The sequence below is a fragment of the Poecilia mexicana genome, unplaced genomic scaffold (genome assembly GCF_051168715.1).
Source record: "Poecilia mexicana isolate PSO_F unplaced genomic scaffold, ASM5116871v1 scaffold_16, whole genome shotgun sequence".
Taxonomy (NCBI): domain Eukaryota; kingdom Metazoa; phylum Chordata; class Actinopteri; order Cyprinodontiformes; family Poeciliidae; genus Poecilia; species Poecilia mexicana.
The window spans coordinates 1,308,716-1,328,935 of record NW_028263385.1 but is presented as its reverse complement, the minus strand read 5'-3'; the positions used below and the strand labels follow the sequence as shown (position 1 = coordinate 1,328,935).

The 20,220-nt window shown below is 43.5% G+C and overlaps 1 protein-coding gene and 1 pseudogene across 1 annotated transcript; one reads left to right on the top strand and one right to left on the bottom strand.

Moving 5' to 3' along the window:
• Positions 1-7,084: 7,084 nt before the first annotated feature.
• LOC148154901 (natural killer cells antigen CD94-like) lies at positions 7,085-12,540 on the bottom strand. The gene is made up of 6 exons (XM_014975265.2): positions 12,174-12,540; positions 10,573-10,680; positions 10,016-10,189; positions 9,399-9,550; positions 9,154-9,269; positions 7,085-8,202 (listed from the first exon to the last, which is right to left on the bottom strand). Exons 1-6 carry the CDS (start codon positions 12,241-12,243, stop codon positions 8,055-8,057), a joined length of 768 nt encoding a protein of 255 aa, XP_014830751.2. The 5' UTR covers positions 12,244-12,540; the 3' UTR covers positions 7,085-8,054.
• Positions 12,541-17,806: 5,266 nt separating this feature from the next.
• LOC148154900 (uncharacterized) lies at positions 17,807-20,220 on the top strand (annotated as a pseudogene).

Below are 20,220 nucleotides of genomic sequence, written 5' to 3'. Positions count from 1 at the left end.
TGTAGTGGCGGCTTATTCGGTTCAGTGTAAGCCACTATATTGTTTAACAAGCTTCCGTTTTCTTTCGTTGACCTTCATTAGCTTAGCTCTCAGTTGACGCGTTTCTGTCCCACGATATGTCTTTGTGCATCTTTCAGTGAATTAAAGAAGTACTTACAACATCCATACAAAGTCTGACGAACTTTACTTTTCTTTGAGCAGATGTTACAGATGATTATTTAATCTTGCACAGCATTCCACATGAAAAGTAACGTAACGGTCAAAAAACTGTGTAGAGTTCAGTTGAATGCGCCACATTCAACTTCCTTTCATAAACTAAAGTGGCACAGCATTTATCACATAATTTCAATTACGTCCATTAGGTGGCGCTTTTCTACAAAAAACATAATGAAATGGAATCTTATTAGCAAAATATCTAAATATGCAAACAGCATACATAATAATAAACAATGTTACAAACTGACATTTTTGGTTCTTACATTGTCAATAGCTGACTCGCATTCTGTCTCATTAACATTTCTGCAATTCTCCTGCCATTGCGTACAGAGTGCATTTAATATACCTAATAATCTTTGCTCTTGTACAAGATACTTTAATAAAAAATCTGCCAGATACTACTATGGTGAGCAGGCCAGTTAATGTCAAACATTAACTGTCCTATTTTCTTCTGATGAGGTGGCGGACTATTGAACGGACATTTAAAAAACGCGCGGATGTAGAAAGCGTCAAGGTGTGTAGTGTCTGTCTCTAGGCTACCAGGACAGCAGTTCCTGCTGGCAGCGCCGTTATGCAGCGGACCGGGAGGTTTTGGTTGGTCCCGCCGCGACATTTCTACTGACCTTTCCTACGTTTCATTTTAATGTTGCATTTAGTGTTAAATATCTATCGGATATTTGTGAAAATACGGAAAAATCGCGCCCTGTATCGGTTCAATATGAAACTCAGCCTAATTAAGTACCAAATAAAGGACGATTTCACATTTTACTGGACAGTGGTAACCCTAGAAATGACTCAAATCTTGCTGGGGAAATAAGAAATATTGTACAATGATGTCACAATTGAGTTGTCCTGTATTTTGTAAGTGCTGAGTTGTCAAGCACTGCCGTTAGCATTTAAGCTAACGGCAGTAAACAGTCACTTATAAATATCTCAGAATATAATTAATGTTAATAAAATACTGTCCTGAACTTAAAAACACTTCAAACAATGGTGCCTATCTCTTAGTTCTAAACACAACCCACCTTCGAAAATAGTAATCAGCCTCTTATATGCCCTCAGGCAAGGTCAACGGATCGCTCGGCGTATAGATAGTGTTCTATTTAATGGCGGACTCGCTGCGCACTCGGCGGATGTGCACAACGTACGCGCTCTATTCGAATCGTTCTTCGGTTACGGCTGCATTCGGAGCGTCTCCAGCGGCCGACCGTTACTTCTTTTTAAAAACAATTAATTTGTGCTTGTCTGTGCAGATGAGAAGCGCTTACGTTCACCTGTCTGTTTTGCTGTTTAATTTCCCGTTTCTCTTTATTCTTTACTACTATTTTCTTCCTTTTTTACTTCCTTATAATTGCTACACTTTTTGCCGCGTGTTTTTACGTCTGCATATGCTTTGGGCTATTTTAACCACTCAAGTATTAGACGTTCATCTAATTCGGCTCCTTTCCAGTTATTTTTTAACTATTATTTTATTTATAGATGAACATATTTCATATATTGTGTATGCTTGTTTATTTATTTTAGTCATATATAAATGAACTACATCACACTATATATATATATATATATATATATATATATATATATATATATATATATATATATATATATATATATGGGGACGGAAATGGGCGAGAGACGAAAACATGGATCTGTTGGAATGCTACTACTCAAGTAACCCTAGTCAGAGGGGTTACATGCAAAGACTGAGGGTGGAATGGTTACTTCGACACCCACAGTCTACAATGACTGCCAAACAACTAGTAGCTCAGTGTTCCAACATCCGCAAACGGCAACTGCTATCACAACTTGAGATTGACGAGGTACACCACAAATGCTACGGCAAAAGGGAGGAGCCCAAAGGTAAGGTCAGGGGGGAGTTAACTACTCCCCACCCCGAGACTGGGTATGCAGCCCCAGTAATGAACGAACTATCAAAGCTGAACGAGACAGCAACTGACCTGAGAGAGAGAATCGTGGCCCGAATGAACACCAGGCAACCCCGACGCCAATTACAACGGCTGAGTGAAGTACCATCAGAAAGTCTCATTCAAGATGTGAATGCAGCATTGAGAACAATCCCTACCAACACCATAACAGAAACCAATGAGCTGATATACAACTCAGCATCAGTGATCCTTGAAATGCTCGGCTATAAGAGCAACTATGAGACCCAATATCCATCATGGAAAAGACGGTTAGAGGCTAAGATCAAGATAACAAGGAGGGAAGTGAGCCAACTGTCAGAGCTCCAAAGAGGTGCAATGAAAAGACCAGTACCTAAGAAGTACAGCCAGATGCCCATACCTGAAGCACTCGAAACTGCCAAACAAAGGCTCCAAGCCTTGGCCAGCCGCCTAAAGAGATACACAAGAGAGAATGAAGCCAGGAGGATTAACCGGCTCTTCTCCACCCAACCAGCTAAAGTGTACTCTCAATGGCAGGGTAATAACAACAGAGCAGACCCACCAAGGCTGGAGACTGAACAATACTGGAAAGGCATATGGGAAAGGGAGGCGTCCCACAACAGCAATGCACAGTGGCTAACCTCTCTACGAGAGGACCACAGCAACCTCCCTGAACAAGCCCCGGTAACCATCACTGTGGCAGATGTCCAAGAAAGAGTCTCGGGTATGAAAAACTGGACAGCACCAGGGCCTGACATGATCCATGCCTACTGGCTAAAGAAACTCACTGCCCTCCATGAGCGACTGGCAGTTCAACTGAACCAGCTGCTACAGAATGGGACTCACCCTGAATGGCTAACTGAAGGGCGCACAATCCTGATCCAGAAGGATCCCTCAAAGGGTTCAGTCCCATCCAACTATCGGCCGATAACCTGTCTCTCTACAACATGGAAGCTCATGTCAGGCATCATAGCAGCTAAGATAAGCGGGCACATGGATAAATACATGAACACGGCACAGAAGGGCATCGGCATAAATAGCAGAGGAGCCAAACACCAACTCCTTGTAGACCACACAGTCGCCCGAGACTGCAAAACCCGACACACCAACCTGTGCACCGCTTGGATTGATTACAAGAAAGCCTATGACTCAATGCCACACACTTGGATCATTGAATGCTTAGAGATGTACAACATCAATACTACTCTAAGAGCCTTCATTGCAAACTCGATGGGGCTGTGGAAAACCACCCTTGAAGCCAACTGCAAACCACTTGCACAAGTGTCCATCAAATGTGGCATATACCAAGGAGATGCTCTGTCCCCACTGCTGTTCTGCATAGGCCTGAACCCCCTTAGCCAAATCATCAACAAGACTGGCTACGGATACCGACTCAAGAATGGGGCCACAATCAGTCACCTCCTCTACATGGATGACATCAAGCTGTACGCCAAGAACGAGCGAGACATCGACTCACTGATCCACACCACCAGGATCTACAGCACTGACATTGGGATGTCATTCGGACTAGAGAAGTGTGGCCGGATGATTACAAAGAGAGGGAAGGTCACCCACACAGAAGGGGTCTCACTCCCAGAGGGAACAATAGCAGACATAGAGCACAGCTACAAGTACCTGGGAATACCACAAGCAAATGGCAACCTCGATGAGGTCACAAGGAAAGGAGCCACAGCCAAATACCTCCAACGAATAAGGCAAGTCCTGAGAAGCCAGCTCAATGGCAAGAACAAGATCCGTGCAATAAACAGCTATGCCTTACCAGTAAGTAATCAGATACCCTGCCGGAATAATTAGCTGGCCAATGGAAGAGATAAAGGCCACGGACGTTAAGACTCGGAAGCTACTAACCATGCATGGAGGGTTCCACCCCAAATCCAGCACCCTGAGACTGTACACGAGCCGTAAGGAAGGAGGCAGAGGACTAGTGAGTGTGAGAGCCACTGTCCAGGATGAAACATCCAAGATCCATAAATACATCAAGGACAAAGCCTCAATGGACGGTGTGCTCAGCGAATGTCTCAGACAATGGGGAACAGAGGACGAGGTGCTGGAGGAACCATCATGGGAAGACAAGCCCCTACATGGGATGTACCACCGACAAATAACTGAAGTGGCTGATATCAGGAAATCCTACCAATGGCTGGAGAAAGCTGGACTCAAGGACAGCACAGAGGCCCTCATCCTGGCCGCCCAGGAACAGGCACTAAACACCAGAGCAATAGAGGCTCAGATCTACCACACCAGACAAGACCCAAGGTATAGGTTGTGCAAGGAGGCCTCTGAGACAGTCCAGCACATAACAGCAGGATGCAAGATGCTGGCAGGGAAAGCATACATGGAACGACATAACCAAGTGGCGGGCATAGTGTACAGGAACATCTGTGCCGAATATGGACTGGAAGCCCCGAGGTCAAAGTGGGGAACACCCCCAAAGGTGGTGGAGAATGACCGAGCTAAGATCCTGTGGGACTTCCAGATCCAAACAGACAAGATGGTAATGGCGAACCAACCGGACATTGTGGTGGTGGATAAAGAACAGAGGAAAGCCGTTGTGGTGGATGTAGCAATACCAAGTGACCACAACATCAGGAAAAAGGAGCATGAGAAACTGGAGAAATACCAGGGCCTCAGAGAGGAACTGGAGAAGGCCTGGAAGGTCAAGACCACAGTGGTGCCTGTGGTCATAGGGGCCCTCGGGGCAGTCACCCCCAAACTGCAGCAGTGGCTCAAACAGATCCCAGGAACAACATCAGACATCTCAGTCCAGAAATGTGCAGTTCTAGGCACAGCCAAGATACTGCGCAGAACCCTCAAGCTCCCAGGCCTCTGGTAGAGGACCCGAGCTCAGAGGATGAAAGAGACCACCCGCGGAGGGTGAGAAGGGAATTTATATATATATATATATATATATATATATATATATATATATATATATATTGGTTTCTGTTATGGTGTTGGTAGGGATTGTTCTCAATGCTGCATTCACCCTCCAACGAATACCTCCAACGAATAAGGCAAGTCCTGAGAAGCCAGCTCAATGGCAAGAACAAGATCCGTGCAATAAACAGCTATGCCTTGCCAGTAATCAGATACCCTGCCGGAATAATCAGCTGGCCAATGGAAGAGATAAAGGCCACGGATGTTAAGACTCGGAAGCTACTAACCATGCATGGAGGGTTCCACCCCAAATCCAGCACCCTGAGACTGTACACAAGTCGTAAGGAAGGAGGCAGAGGACTAGTGAGTGTGAGAGCCACTGTCCAGGATGAAACATCCAAGATCCATAAATACATCAAGGACAAAGCCTCAATGGACGATGTGCTCAGCGAATGTCTCAGACAATGGGGAACAGAGGACGAGGTGCTGGAGGAACCATCATGGGAAGACAAGCCCCTACATGGGATGTACCACCGACAAATAACTGAAGTGGCTGATATCAGGAAATCCTACCAATGGCTGGAGAAAGCTGGACTCAAGGACAGCACAGAGGCCCTCATCCTGGCCGCCCAGGAACAGGCCCTAAACACCAGAGCAATAGAGGCTCAGATCTACCACACCAGACAAGACCCAAGGTGTAGGTTGTGCAAGGAGGCCTCTGAGACAGTCCAGCACATAACAGCAGGGTGCAAGATGCTGGCAGGGAAAGCGTACATGGAACGACATAACCAAGTGGCGGGCATAGTGTACAGGAACATCTGTGCCGAATATGGACTGGAAGCCCCGAGGTCAAAGTGGGGGACACCCCCAAAGGTGGTGGAGAATGACTGAGCTAAGATCCTGTGGGACTTCCAGATCCAGACAGACAAGATGGTAATGGCGAACCAACCGGACATTGTGGTGGTGGATAAAGAACAGAGGAAAGCCGTTGTGGTGGATGTAGCAATACCAAGTGACCACAACATCAGGAAAAAGGAGAAACTGGAGAAATACCAGGGCCTCAGAGAGGAACTGGAGAAGGCCTGGAAGGTGAAGACCACAGTGGTGCCTGTGGTCATCGGGGCCCTCGGGGCAGTCACCCCCAAACTGGAGCAGTGGCTCAAACAGATCCCAGGAACAACATCAGACATCTCAGTCCAGAAATGTGCAGTTCTAGGCACAGCCAAGATACTGGAGGAGAACCTGAAGCTCCCAGGCCTCTGGTAGAGGACCCGAGCTCAGAGGATGAAAGAGACCACCCACGGAGGGTGAGAAGGGAATTTATATATATATATATATATATATATATATATATATATATATATATATATATATATATATATATATATATAAAGTACATATATGTTACCTTAGGGATCAATAAAGTGTATTCTATTCTTTAACATATTTTAATTTTTGTAAATTTCTTTGCTTTTATTTAAATGATGGAAATTTCACAGTAAGTAACTTTGTGTTATTTCACAGCTAACTACTTTTCAGCTAGAAACTCCATTCAGCTTGTTATCAGGTAACAAGGCTTGAGACTATCTTCAAATAAATTAGATGTCTGTTACCTGTTCCTGTTTTTCTAAAATCTCAGTTTATGCTTTGTTTTTTAAGTTGCAGGACTGGATTTGAGGATCCCTGAAGTAGACGGTCGGGCCTCTGAGGATACATTCTCTTCTTGAAGTTGACCTTGTCATTCTAAAGTATAATATAAAGATCTGAATGTTAGAACAAGGCCTCCCTCCAGCCTTGGACTGCTTGCTCTCTCTACACCAGTCCACAAGATGCTCTACTTCTCCTCTGTAATCCACTTCATTGTTGTACTGAATGAGGCCCACAATTATCTTATCGCCTGGATATTTCAGGATGTGATAGGTGTTATAGCTGGTAACAATGTACAACGCAATTCATAAATGTGAACTTCAATATTCACATATGTTTAAGCAGTTTCTCAAATTTACACCAGTAGTTTTTCACAGGGCTAGACTTTAGAAAAGGCTCACAGGGGCAGTAGACAATTTCTTTTTCTTCTTTTTTTAAATGATTGCAGGTGTTGTAAACATTGTTCTTTATAGAAAACCCATAGGTCCAAATGAGGTGAATTGTATTCATATTTTGGGGATTTTTATGCAACAATTCAAGTATTCAAGTATTTGAAAATGAATCAGTTTCAGTCAGTTTCTTTGGAAACTTCATGGAGTTAGCGGCAAGAGGACGCATTAAGCCTAAAATGCATCAGTTCACCTGCTGAGTTTGACCTATTCATGTTCTGTAATTTGTATTAGTAAAATAATTTTTCTTTATGGCACCGAAGGAGACAAAAATAATCAACCAACAAAATTATTTTACATATTTTATTAGACAAAAAATAAGCATGCAGTTGTTCACTACTAAAGTAAATGAAAAACAGAATATAATAAATACAAAAGCAACAAGAGAAATGACTGCATGTGTTGCCTTTTGTAAGTGCATTAAAATAATCATTTACTCTGATGAGCAAAGTTAAAGGCTGTTAATGCAAAATAATATGTTAATTAATGTGAAGAAGTTGTGGTTTTAGTAAGCTCCTCCTAATGAAACACAAACACAATGGTTTAATAATCTCTAATACATATATTTATAAACTATATGGACATGTGATATGTCTTAATACCAAAAGTTGCTGAAGTGTAATAAAGTTTGTAGAGAGTGTAACAAAAGATATTGTACGGTAGATTTCTAGCTAGTAGAGGCAAACATCAGGGCTCTATACTTGGTCCACTCCAAAAAACAAATGATCTGAAACCAGATCCTCCTAATATGAACCCAATGTGGACAGGAATCCACATTATGTCAAAATAAGCTTTGAATCAACTTATGCTTTGGGTTTATTTTAAATATATTTTCAGTCCTAAAGTGGAACAACTTGAACATAAAGATGTTTCCATGTTCAGTTCTGAAATTTACCAAAAAATTATGACACGCTTTATCATTCCTGCAGGAATCCTGCTACTTGAACCCGAAAAGAGCTTCACCCTCACAGATGAATTTGTTTGCAAAACCATCATCTGCTTTGCCCCAGCTTTCTGTGAGTTTTCTCTCCGGGACCAGCAGCGCTTTTGGACCTGAAGTACGGAGATGCTCCTTCACCCAGAACCTTTAAGACGGAAACATGAACCTCAGAACAAAATAAAATCTCAGCTCATTGATATCAAACTGATAACATCAGTATTAAATTAAATGAGTGGAATGTACTTGCAAGATTGGATTAAAGATATCTAAATATTGTTGTTTTTACAGTTACATCTAAAACCATTCAAAACCAACAGAGAATTAGCAGTCTTTCAGAAAATCAGATATTAGATTGTTGATTCAGACACAGCAGACAGTTAATCATTTATATAATGTTTCATGTATTTAATCTGATTAGACATGTTAGAAACTGTACCAGACAGGGAGCAAGGTTATTACAGTTAAATAAAACAAACAAAATAACAATAACTGAACAAACAAATAAATAAAAATGGTAATTAATTTGGAAAAAACTATAACTAACTGGAAATGTGATATGTTTGTAAAACTAACTAAAACATATTGAAATTATAGATATAATATACTTTAAAATATTTTTGTGTTTATGAACCTATTTATTAGCCTTTTGTTCTTAATGTCAGAGTTATATCCATACTGGGAACAAAGTTCAGTGATGGATAAATCTGCATCCATCAGGGGATTATGTTGTCACAGCAACAGCCTGTTTGGCAACCATTGTAAAAGAATGTAGCTTTAACTCTTCTGCAACCTTGGTGGAATATATTTAAAATTTTTATTATTTATTTATTTATTTATTTATTTATTTTTACATAAAACACACTTTTGTTTTTTTATGAGCTGAAAACAGATTAAAGACTTTTCCTATTTACTATTTTTCTCAGATGTTGTTCATAAATCAGTTAAATCTGTTCGTCTCCTTTGCCCAGAGAATCCATCATGATTACTGCACAGTTGTGCTGATGCTGGACAAAGAAAAGGCCATTTGGAAATGTGCTGGTTTGTAGGGGAAAAACTAAAATGTTTCATTTACATTTTTGTTTTGTCTGGTTCTTACCCAAGAGTGTCTGCATGTCCATCCACCCAGGTCCAGGTGTTGCTAACATGTTGTAACCCCATCCAGTATCCGTGGTGAATGTCATAGTAGTATTTGGTGTGATTGCTGACAAATTCCTGTGAGCAGATTATCTTAGATTTTTATAAACCTTCTTACGTCAAGCCATCAATTTTACACAGAAACTTCCAGGTTTCCACGGTTGTTTTAAATTTTCACGTTAGTGTAGAGGTGGTGTCAGATTTTACCTGCTCCTTCAGATCATCAATAACAACCAAATCTGCATATTTGTCCCGACAGAACGTCCGACTTTCTGTCCAGGTCAGCCAAGGATGTGAATCGTAAAACAGGTAGCATTTTTCCTGGAAGAGAATCCAATCTTTCTGGCACGGTTTACACTCTGGATCCATTAGACGAGAGGAAAGAGCAGAAAGAAGTGAAACTTTGGCAAAATAAAATAAACTAGAAAAAATATATAAAAGAAATCCCTGTGAATATATTTAATGTTTCAGTTGTCAAAATTACTCAAAAGTCTTCAGAAATGGAGTAAAATTCAACAGTATTGGAAGGTGATTAAGTTAAGTTACTATTTAAATTAGAAGTGGCGTACCACAGGACTCTATGCTTGGTACACTCAAAATAAAAACAATAACGTTTGACATAAAAAAGCCAATAAACCTGTTGCTAATAAACCACTTTCACTCTGCTCCAACCCAGGCCCTGGCTCAGTTTGGTGTGGCCTTTAAAAGTAAACCTGTGATAATAATGATCAGGTCTGTCTTGAAAACCACTTTATAAGCACATACTAAAAAAATAACTAAATAATTAATCCGGAAATTAAAAGTTAATGTATGAAACTAATGACCTTTGTTAGGGCAGAGGTCTTTTGCTGGAATGTTTTCAAATTTCAGGATGAGTCCCAGTGTTCTGTTCAGCTCTTTGTTCTGGTTCTCCATCATTTTTCTTTCCTCAATCAGTCGCTCATTTTCTGTGGTAACATTACTGATAGTTTCCTGCTGCTTGATCATCATCACATTAACTATAAAAACAAGAAAAATAGTCAGAAAGTCAGTGAATCTATCCATGTCAGAGAAGCATCAACATTTTCAGTTTGTCTTTCAGGATATCACAGTTTTCTTAGACCCAAATGATGGTTAGCTGATTGCTGTCCTACTCAGCTTGTTGTTGCTGATCTGCAGGCCAGCTCAGCTCCCAGCTTCTTCTCATGAAACTTTAGCATCTCAGTAGGTTTAAACTGGGCAGCAATAAGTCAAACTTACTCATGGCATCATTCCTGTGTCCCTTATTAACCACCATAACTCCTACTGATTTACATGTGCCTTTCTATGCTTTTAACCTTTGAAAACTCTTCATAAAGGAAGCTATACAGTATAGAGCTTATTTGGTTGAAGTGAAACTCACTCTGCATGGTGATGACAATTCTTGCAGCTATCAGCGCAGAAAAAATCAGAAAACACAGCAGCATCAGAGAGCAGTGACAGAGTGCTGATGCTTCCTCTTCTGCTCGACCTGAAAGAAACGACGATGATCAGAATGGTTGCTGATGTGATTTAAATCAGATTTCTTTTGATTTGCATTCTAACATAGGGCTGTAGTTTTAATATGACTTCAGTTAAATTCAGTTCAAAGTAAAAGATGTCTCCAAGCCCTTCACAGAAAGAGGAAATACAGAGTTATTCATTGACCTTCACTCTACATCCTGCTTGGATCCGGGCCTGAGTGCTGGTGTCACTCAGGCCCGGATTGGTGTCGATGTTATGATCTCTGCAGTCCAGTCACATGATCCTTTACTGGCTTTGAATTTTCTTTCAGCTCTCAGTGTTATTAGTTCTGACTTTGCAACATCAAAACCTGCAAACTTTCTTGGGATCTAGCTATTTTTTCATTTGTTCTTCCTCTTCTTGTTCAGCTTCTTCTTATCCTTATAACAATCACTTAATCTTAGGAAGATTTTCACTTCCTCTTCTTTGGGGCTTGTTTGTGTCAACAGGTAAATTTAGACCAGAGTTTCCAAAACTCACATGCAGTGCTCCATGTTGTAAACCTCCTATTTACTATGTACATGCTCCCATGAGCTCAAATTATAAGAAACAACAAGATGAGTTTCCATTACTGTGCAGGTGATGCAGCTCTACATCACAATGTCACCAGGTGGCTGTGAACCATTGAAGCGCTGAGCAGATGCACAGAACAAATCAATGAGTGGATGTGCCATAACCTTCTTCAGCTGAATAAATGAAGTAATATTTTGTACCAAAGGAGGATCGATCAATAGTCAGCACAAAGCTTCAGTTATTACAATGAGAAACTAGGGATCAGAGCGAGAATCTGGCTTTAGTGATAGTCTGACCTGAGCCTTCAGAAACACATAAAGATGATTACAAAGTCGACCTTTTGTCTTAAGAATAAGTCTAACTTTATTATACAAATGTCCCCACTAGATTTATACAGGAACTCATCCATGTGTTAATCTTCAGTCAAACTGATCGGTGGAGGAGTGTCTTCATGGGTCTGCCTGGTGGGATTCATCTATGAGACCATTTGGGTCTGTAGGTTCTGGTCTACTCTGCGTCTCCAGAATCAGAACCACACATGTGGAGGCGTTATTGAATTTCTATACTTCACTAATCTGGAACAAACTCCCAGAAAATGAGAAAAATTACTAAACGCTGAGTTCATTTCAACCCAGGTAAAACCATATTTGTGTGGTGTTGCTGTTGAATCTTCTATTTATAACTGAAACATCATAAATTTTAGTCCATACTCCAAATCGTATTTACTTTCCTTTATTATGCCACTGCACTGCAACTACCTGAAATGTTCTGTACAACTAAACTTGGCTTCCTGAGATTAAGGCTGAAGGTTTGTATGCGACATTAAATCAATTCCTATTACATCATTACAACTTTCTATAGAGGCAATAAAAACATATTAAGTGGATTTGAGCTGCAATGTTGCCTTTAAATATTCATAAAATCTGTAATTTCTATGGAATCACTTACTTTCTGGAGAAGGTTTTTCATTTTTGATTTTCACTGTAGAATAACAATCGTCGTCCTTTTTGCTCTTCATTCTTCACAAAGAAAATAATAAAGACTTAAACATCAGAAAAATGTCCAGCAGCTGCTGGAGCGATCTCAGCATGTGAACTGGGCGGGTTCCTCTTCCTCTTTTTTAAAGACGACCTCAGTGTGATGCCGCATCACTATAGTGGCTTTTTTCTGCTCTGGGAAACGTATCTGCTTCTGCAGCAGCCCTTCACACCATGCTGACACAACATGTAAAACAGGAAGTGGCGCTTTATTTGGCCTTCATAACCCAGAGCACATCACACTAAATTCACATTCTGAAGGCTGCAAGTCTGACAGAAGTGAGGCTGAAATGCATCGGACCCTCCGACAGGTGAAGAGCCACAGCCGTCATACTGTCATCATAAACTCAGATGGATAAAACCAACCAGAGAACCCAGAAATTATACTCAAGTTACAGTAAAAAGTAACCATCCAAGAAGTTACTCAAGTATTTTGTAAAAAGTCGGAGTAACTGATCAAAACCGAAATTATTTAATATTTAAACATTACACCATCATAATCAAAATTATATGGAAATGTTGGTATTTTAAAGAAATAGTTGAAAATAATTTATATAAATACCACAATTATGAAATAACAAAATTAGGAAAAATAAACATTTTTCTAAATCTTTTTTCCCTCAAGACAAAATTTATGAAACTAGAAAAAACTGCAGGTTCGTCTGTGTTTGGCGAATTTTATGGTTAAAACATGTTTTTTCATTCAGTGAAGTTACTCAGTGGGTAGAGAGTCCAGAAATTTTACTCAAGTAACAGTAACAATACTTTATAATAAAATTACTCAAAAAAGGCGCACAAGTTATCTACGTCCTAACTCATGTTTCAATCAATCAATCAATCAATCAATCAATCAATCAATCAATCAATCAATCAATCAATCAATCAATCAATCAATCAATCAATCAATCAATCAATCAGTTAGAATTATGTTTGTTATCATTCTTACATTTGTAATTTTATGTTATTAGTTGTTTTTCTATCTAGAAGTTTAGTGTTCAAATTTGTTGAAACTGTGGAGAGACACAATTAAAGATGCTCTACTTCTCCTCTGTAATCCACTTCATTGTTGTACTGAATGAGGCCCACAATTATCTTATCGCCTGGATATTTCAGGATGTGATAGGTGTTATAGCTGGTAACAATGTACAACACAATGCATAAATGTGAACTTCAATATTCACATATGTTTAAGCAGTTTTTCAAATTTACACCAGTAGTTTTTCACAGGGCCAGACTTTAGAAAAGGCTCACAGGGGCAGTAGACAATTTCTTTTTCTTCTTTTTTTAAATGATTGCAGGTGTTGTAAACATTGTGCTTTATAGAAAACCCATAGGTGCAAATGAGGTGAATTGTATTCATATTTTGGGGATTTTTATGCAACAATTCAAGTATTGGGCCTTTCAATCCTTCAATTCAATCCTTTGGGCTGAATTTCTGGAGGGTCAGCGGTCAGAGTAAGGTACCGACCTGGACATTATCCAGCCTCATGTCTCTCTTAGGCCTTGAGAGGAGGGCTGCCCGCTGGCTTCACAGATTTCAGCACTGAGATAAACAGATTTAGAGAAATCCATTGTTCTCTGGAGAGATGTTAACTCAGTCAAAGTTAACATAAACTTACATTCTGCACTATAAAGTTTAATATCGTACAGGATAAAAGAGACTACAGGCTCTAACATGTTTCATGTTTATGATGCTTGTGAATTAGAGCAATATTTTCTAGGTTAAATACATTTATAAAGAAATAGTGAATTATAGGATTTGAGATTTTGGTTTAATTTCAGGATGGTCCTTTTTATTTAGAAAGAATACACTTTGATGAATTTGATAACCTCTACAGGGAAACCAGTCACCCATGCATCCTTGCTTAAAAATCTTTTACAAGCAATACTGTCAGGATCCGTGTTTTTGTGTGTTTATTTTTGAGTTTTCTGTGTTCAGTCCTGTTTCCCTGTGAGTCTCTGTCCTGTCCTCCCCGTTGATTGCTCCCCAGGTGTGTCTCATTCCCTTAATTACCCCGTGTGTATTTAAACCCACCTGTTGTCTGTGTTCCTTGTCGGATCCTCGTCGTATGTGTCGTTGTTTGTCTACGTCTCATTGTGGTTCTCACTCGCCAGTAGAACTGTTAAGTCCTGGCTTGTGTTTGTTTCCGTTCACTCGCCAGTAGAACTGTTAAGTCCTGGTTTGTGTTTGTTTCCGTCTAGTCCATTCTGACAGTTGCTACCGGTATCTAGCTGCGTGCTTGTTCCTGCCGTGCTGCCTGCCTTGGACTGTTTCGAGCATCATTATCATTAAATTCATTATCTTCACCATACCTGGGTTCTCAGCGTCTCTCCTCACCACCGCAACCCCACCACATGACAGAAGGATCCGACCAGACCAGTGAGGATCGCTGTTTACATCATCATGGACCCTACTCGGTGGAGAGAGTTACAGGAAACGATAGAGGACTTTAAAGAGGTTACAGCAAACTCCTCTTTCCTCTTCCGACGCCTCGGGGTAGCCGTAAGACTCCTTTGGGTGCTGGAGGGCTGGTCTCCGCACCTACGTTCGCTGGGTTTGGTGGAGTTAAAGCAGGAGGCAGAGCGGGAACAACAAACAGCGTTGGCGATCATGGCTGGCGATCCTCTGCCTCCTAAGCCGGTCTTCTACTCCACCACCCCATCTCCGGCACCTCCTGTACCAGCACCACCCCCAGAGTCCGCTGCCGGCGCGCAGCCTGTTCCCGAGCTCCCCGAGTCCGCTGCCGGCGCGCAGCCTGTTCCCGAGCTCCCCGAGTCTGCTGCCGGCGCGCAGCCTGTTCCCGAGCTCCCCGAGTCTGCTGCCGGCGCGCAGCCTGTTCCCGAGCTCCCCGAGTCTGCTGCCGGCGCGCAGCCTGTTCCCGAGCTCCCCGAGTCTGCTGCCGGCGCGCAGCCTGTTCCCGAGCTCCCCGAGTCTGCTGCCGGCGCGCAGCCTGTTCCCGAGCTCCCCGAGTCTGCTGCCGGCGCGCAGCCTGTTCCCGAGCTCCCCGAGTCTGCTGCCGGCGCGCAGCCTGTTCCCGAGCTCCCCGAGTCTGCTGCCGGCGCGCAGCCTGTTCCCGAGCTCCCCGAGTCTGCTGCCGGAGCGCAGCCGCCCGAGCTCCCCGAGTCTGCTGCCGGAGCGCAGCCGCCCGAGCTCCCCGAGTCTGCTGCCGGAGCGCAGCCGCCCGAGCTCCCCGAGTCTGCTGCCGGAGCGCAGCCGCCCGAGCTCCCCGAGTCTGCTGCCGGAGCGCAGCCGCCCGAGCTCCCCGAGTCTGCTGCCGGAGCGCAGCCGCCCGAGCTCCCCGAGTCTGCTGCCGGAGCGCAGCCGCCCGAGCTCCCCGAGTCTGCTGCCGGAGCGCAGCCGCCCGAGCTCCCCGAGTCTGCTCCCCCCGAGCTTCCAGAGTCTGCTCCCCCCGAGCTTCCAGAGTCTGCTCCCCCCGAGCTTCCAGAGTCTGCTCCCCCCGAGCTTCCAGAGTCTGCTCCCCCCGAGCTTCCAGAGTCTGCTCCCCCCGAGCTTCCAGAGTCTGCTCCCCCCGAGCTTCCAGAGTCTGCTCCCCCCGAGCTTCCAGAGTCTGCTCCCCCCGAGCTTCCAGAGTCTGCTCCCCCCGAGCTTCCAGCCGGCCTTCCTGCCGGCCCGGCGGATCCGCCTCCACGTCTCGGCTTTCTGCGCCGGAGACGCCGCCCGCCGGATCCGCCTCCACGTCTCGGCTTTCTGCGCCGGAGACGCCGCCCGCCGGATCCGCCTCCACGTCTCTGGTTCCTGCGCCGGCGACGCCCGCCGGACCCGCCTCCGGGACTCCGCTTCCTGCGCCGGCGACGCCCGCCGGACCCGCCTCCGGGACTCCGTCTCCTGCGCCGGCGACGCCCGCCGGACCCGCCCCTCCGCCCACACCGTTGGGTTGTTTTTTGTTGGACTCTTGCCCTCCTTCCGTCGCCCCTCCGCCCACCCTGTTGGGTTGTGGTGTTCTTGGACTTTTCTGTTTTTTGTTGGGCGTCTGGTATCCGCCCTTGAGGGAGGGGTACTGTCAGGATCCGTGTTTTTGTGTGTTTATTTTTGAGTTTTCTGTGTTCAGTCCTGTTTCCCTGTGAGTCTCTGTCCTGTCCTCCCCGTTGATTGCTCCCCAGGTGTGTCTCATTCCCTTAATTACCCCGTGTGTATTTAAACCCACCTGTTGTCTGTGTTCCTTGTCGGATCCTCGTCGTATGTGTCGTTGTTTGTCTACGTCTCATTGTGGTTCTCACTCGCCAGTAGAACTGTTAAGTCCTGGCTTGTGTTTGTTTCCGTTCACTCGCCAGTAGAACTGTTAAGTCCTGGTTTGTGTTTGTTTCCGTCTAGTCCATTCTGACAGTTGCTACCGGTATCTAGCTGCGTGCTTGTTCCTGCCGTGCTGCCTGCCTTGGACTGTTTCGAGCATCATTATCATTAAATTCATTATCTTCACCATACCTGGGTTCTCAGCGTCTCTCCTCACCACCGCAACCCCACCACATGACAAATACAACACCCAGCCAAACTAGCTGTATGTAAATGCTCAGCTCACACAAAAGGGAAAGATGAAGTTTCAAATGGAAACAGACTAGCTGATAAAATAGCTAAAGAAGCTGCAGCAGGGAAGCATGGGAAAGGAACTTTCTCAGCGCAGACTGAAGAACAACAAATGATAGACAAAACAGTGCTAAAAGACATGCAGGACAATGCACCACAGGCAGAGAAACGGATGTGGGTAACTAAGGGTGCGACAATGAACGATGAGAAAATGTGGTAAATGATAAACCAGTTCTCCCTAAGTCTTTATTTAAAGCAGCAGCGATTGTGACACATGGGCACTGCCATGTGTCAACAGGGGGGATGGAAACCATAATACAACAGCATTTCTCCACGTATGGATTAAATTCTTATCTAAAAAATTTTTGTACTGCATGTCCAGTCTGTGTGAAATACAATCCTCAGGGAAACATAAGGCCAAAACGAGGCAGGTTCCCAAAACCCTCTTATCCATTTTAAACAATGCATATGGACTTTATTGAACTCACACAAAGTGGACCATATAAATATTGTTTGGTGATGATTGATGCTTTTTCTAAATGGGTTGAAATAGTTCCAGCAAAGCATGCAGATGCTTTGACGGTAGCTAAGGCTATTTGCAAAACTATTATTCCAACACATGGCATCCCACAAACTATTTACAGTGACAATGGGCCACATTTTGTAAATCAGGAAGTACAAAACATGGCTACTCACTTAGGAATGACATTAAAGAATCACTGTGCCTATCACCCACAGAGTGCAGGCTTGGTGGAAAGAACAAATGGTACTGTGAAAAGCAGATTAAGAAAGTGCATGGCAGACACTGGCCGGCCCTGGCCAGAATGTTTAGACTTGGTGAAGCTCTATATGAGAATTACTCCGACAGCTGATGGTCTAACACCTTTTGAAATTATTCATGGGAGAGCTTACAGATTGCCTCTGTTTGCTCCAGACTTACAGAAAGCAGATGAAGAACAGACATTAGCAGATTATATGATCAGGATCCTGAAACAGAAAGAGGTGTTAAATGCAAATTTACTGCCGTCTGATTGTCCTCCTCTACAGGAAACCACCCCCATCAAGCCAGGTGACTGGGTCTACATAAAAGTCATCAAAAGAAAGAATTGGGCCAGCCCACAGTGGGAAGGACCGTTCCAGGTGCTGATGACCACACCAACAGCTGTAAAGATTGCTGAAAGACCCAGCTGGATACATCTGTCACTGCAAGCTGCAGAGAGTGTTGGATCCCTAATCCCGAGTGGGGGGAAGGCTGGCTTCAAAGGGGTTCCTGACCAATAGGGCGGTTCGTCTCAATGCCAGTGAAGAAACTCGACAGATCCTCACTCTTTAGTTTGGGGGTTTTGACATCTCTGTGCGCCGAGCAGCAATGGAGACTCCATATGCCAGATGGATCTTCTACTGCACTGTGACTGCAGCATGTCTGATGTTTGGAGGAGGAAGTGACCTCACTTTCCACCCACATGACTACAGCACCAACCTGTGGTGGAAGCTGATGAACAGGACTGCTCACGAGGAGAACGAGGTGAACTGCTATGTGTGTGCGCAGCTGCCAATCGCCACACACAACTCAGGTCTGCACCCAGAGAGCATCACTGATGACAAACAGATGTGTCTCTATGGCCTGAGCACACAACCACGACTCAGCGTCCCCATGCCAAAGGGATGCATTTGCATCCCTTTGGCATTCATTTAAGGCTGACGTACTTCCGTTTCCACCGTTTCCACAAGCCACATGGAAAATACCAGAGACCATTTCTTTAGCAGGAGCTAAACCCGGGTCTCTGAGGAGCTGTGTGTACAACAACGGACACATTTCTCTTGGGATGTTACCTTGGAACCTGTGTAACTAAGTGTACACCTACTGCGAAAAGACACCGGATTACATCAACTGCATCGCCTGCAGGGGTCAGAGGGCGACCCCCGGCTGCAAAGTCTGGAAGGACAATCCAGACTGTGGTAACTTGCTTCAGGAGAGGAGTTTCAACATCACACATCAGACGCCAGGACGATAGGAGACAACAGTGTGCAGCGCCATAGTGCCAGGAGACTATGGGTCACGGGTGATGGCAGACTGGTACTTCCTGTGTGGAAATGGAGCTTACATGGTCATGCAACGATATTGGGGAGGACTGTGTGCTTCGGTCCCCCTAATTAGCCTGATTGCATTCATCAGGAAAAGACAACACATTCTGGCTGCCCGCTCCAAGCGTGCAGTTATGCCGGAGGTCAAACGCTGAGGAGGCCTCACTACAGACACTGGAGTTCCTTGGGAATTTAAGATTTGGGGCTGCGGAGAAAAATTTATGCAAGGCATGTTTCCATGGGTCGGAGTAGGTGAAGTTCGAAGTCACGTTGAGATCAACAGATATGGATTACTGCGACTCATCAACAGCACACACCAGCTGGGCAACGGCACCATGAGAGAGCTGACTGAACTGAGAAACATGGTTCTGCAAAACCATGTTGTACTGGATTTCCTCACAGCCTCTCAGGGAGGCGTTTGCAAAATCATTGGCCCAGCATGCTGCACTTTTGTTCCTGACGAAAACTGTTTTGACTTTCTTTCTTGGCTCACTTCCGGACCATGGTGGAATTTACTGTTGAAGCTTGGAACACCTATTCTGGGTGTTTTGATTCTTTTTTTGCCTGTTCACAAGTTGCATTATTCCATGCCTTTGAAGCATGATGCTAAAGACAATTAACACTGCTATGATCAGCTATCAGCTGGTGAAAATAACCAGTGACACAAATAAAGACGACTTGTTTTCTGATGATGAAGTTCTGTAATCAATAAACAGATGAATTCATTTGCTGAATGATTCCTACACCGAAAATGTGAAAACAAGTGGTGTTTGTGATGAAAGACAAAGTGCATTTGGTTTTCTACTGTTTCTTTTAGAATTCATTTTTATAGCATGTGTTTGTATTATTTTGTGTAAGAATGTTAAAAAGGAGGGAAATGTTAGAATTATGTTTGTTATCATTCTTACATTTGTAATTTTATGTTATTAGTTGTTTTTCTATTTAGAAGTTTAGTGTTCAAATTTGTTGAAACTGTGGAGAGACACAATTAAATTTTCCTTAATCTCAAGCATGTTTTTACAGATAGTGACTTAGATCTTCCTGCGATACTCCTGAGCTGTAAACCTTTCTGAGTGTTAATTAAATTTCTGTGTCTCCCTTCTTTGTTTCTGAATCCACATCCTACTGTGAAGATAGGATGTGGGGTTTCAACCCCTCCATTCCTTTTCACACCCTTCTTGCTAATAAAAGAGACAAACAAACTGAAGGTTTTCAGAACACATGGTGAGCGGCTTGGAGAAGCAGTTCACTGTGTCTTCTCCTTCTGCAGAAGTTTGGTTGAAAACTCATATACGTTGTCTGTGGTTCTTTCTTTTTTATGTAGGTTTGA

Excerpts from the sequence above, each read along its gene's own strand:
- LOC148154901 (XM_014975265.2), bottom strand. The coding sequence starts at position 12,243 with ATGAAGAGCAAAAAGGACGACGATTGTTATTCTACAGTGAAAATCAAA. Across the intron at positions 9,270-9,398 it reads TTGATGATCTGAAGGAGCAG|GAATTTGTCAGCAATCACAC; the intron begins GTAAAATCTGAC and ends ATCTGCTCACAG. Across the intron at positions 8,203-9,153 it reads GGACATGCAGACACTCTTGG|GTTCTGGGTGAAGGAGCATC; the intron begins GTAAGAACCAGA and ends TCCGTCTTAAAG.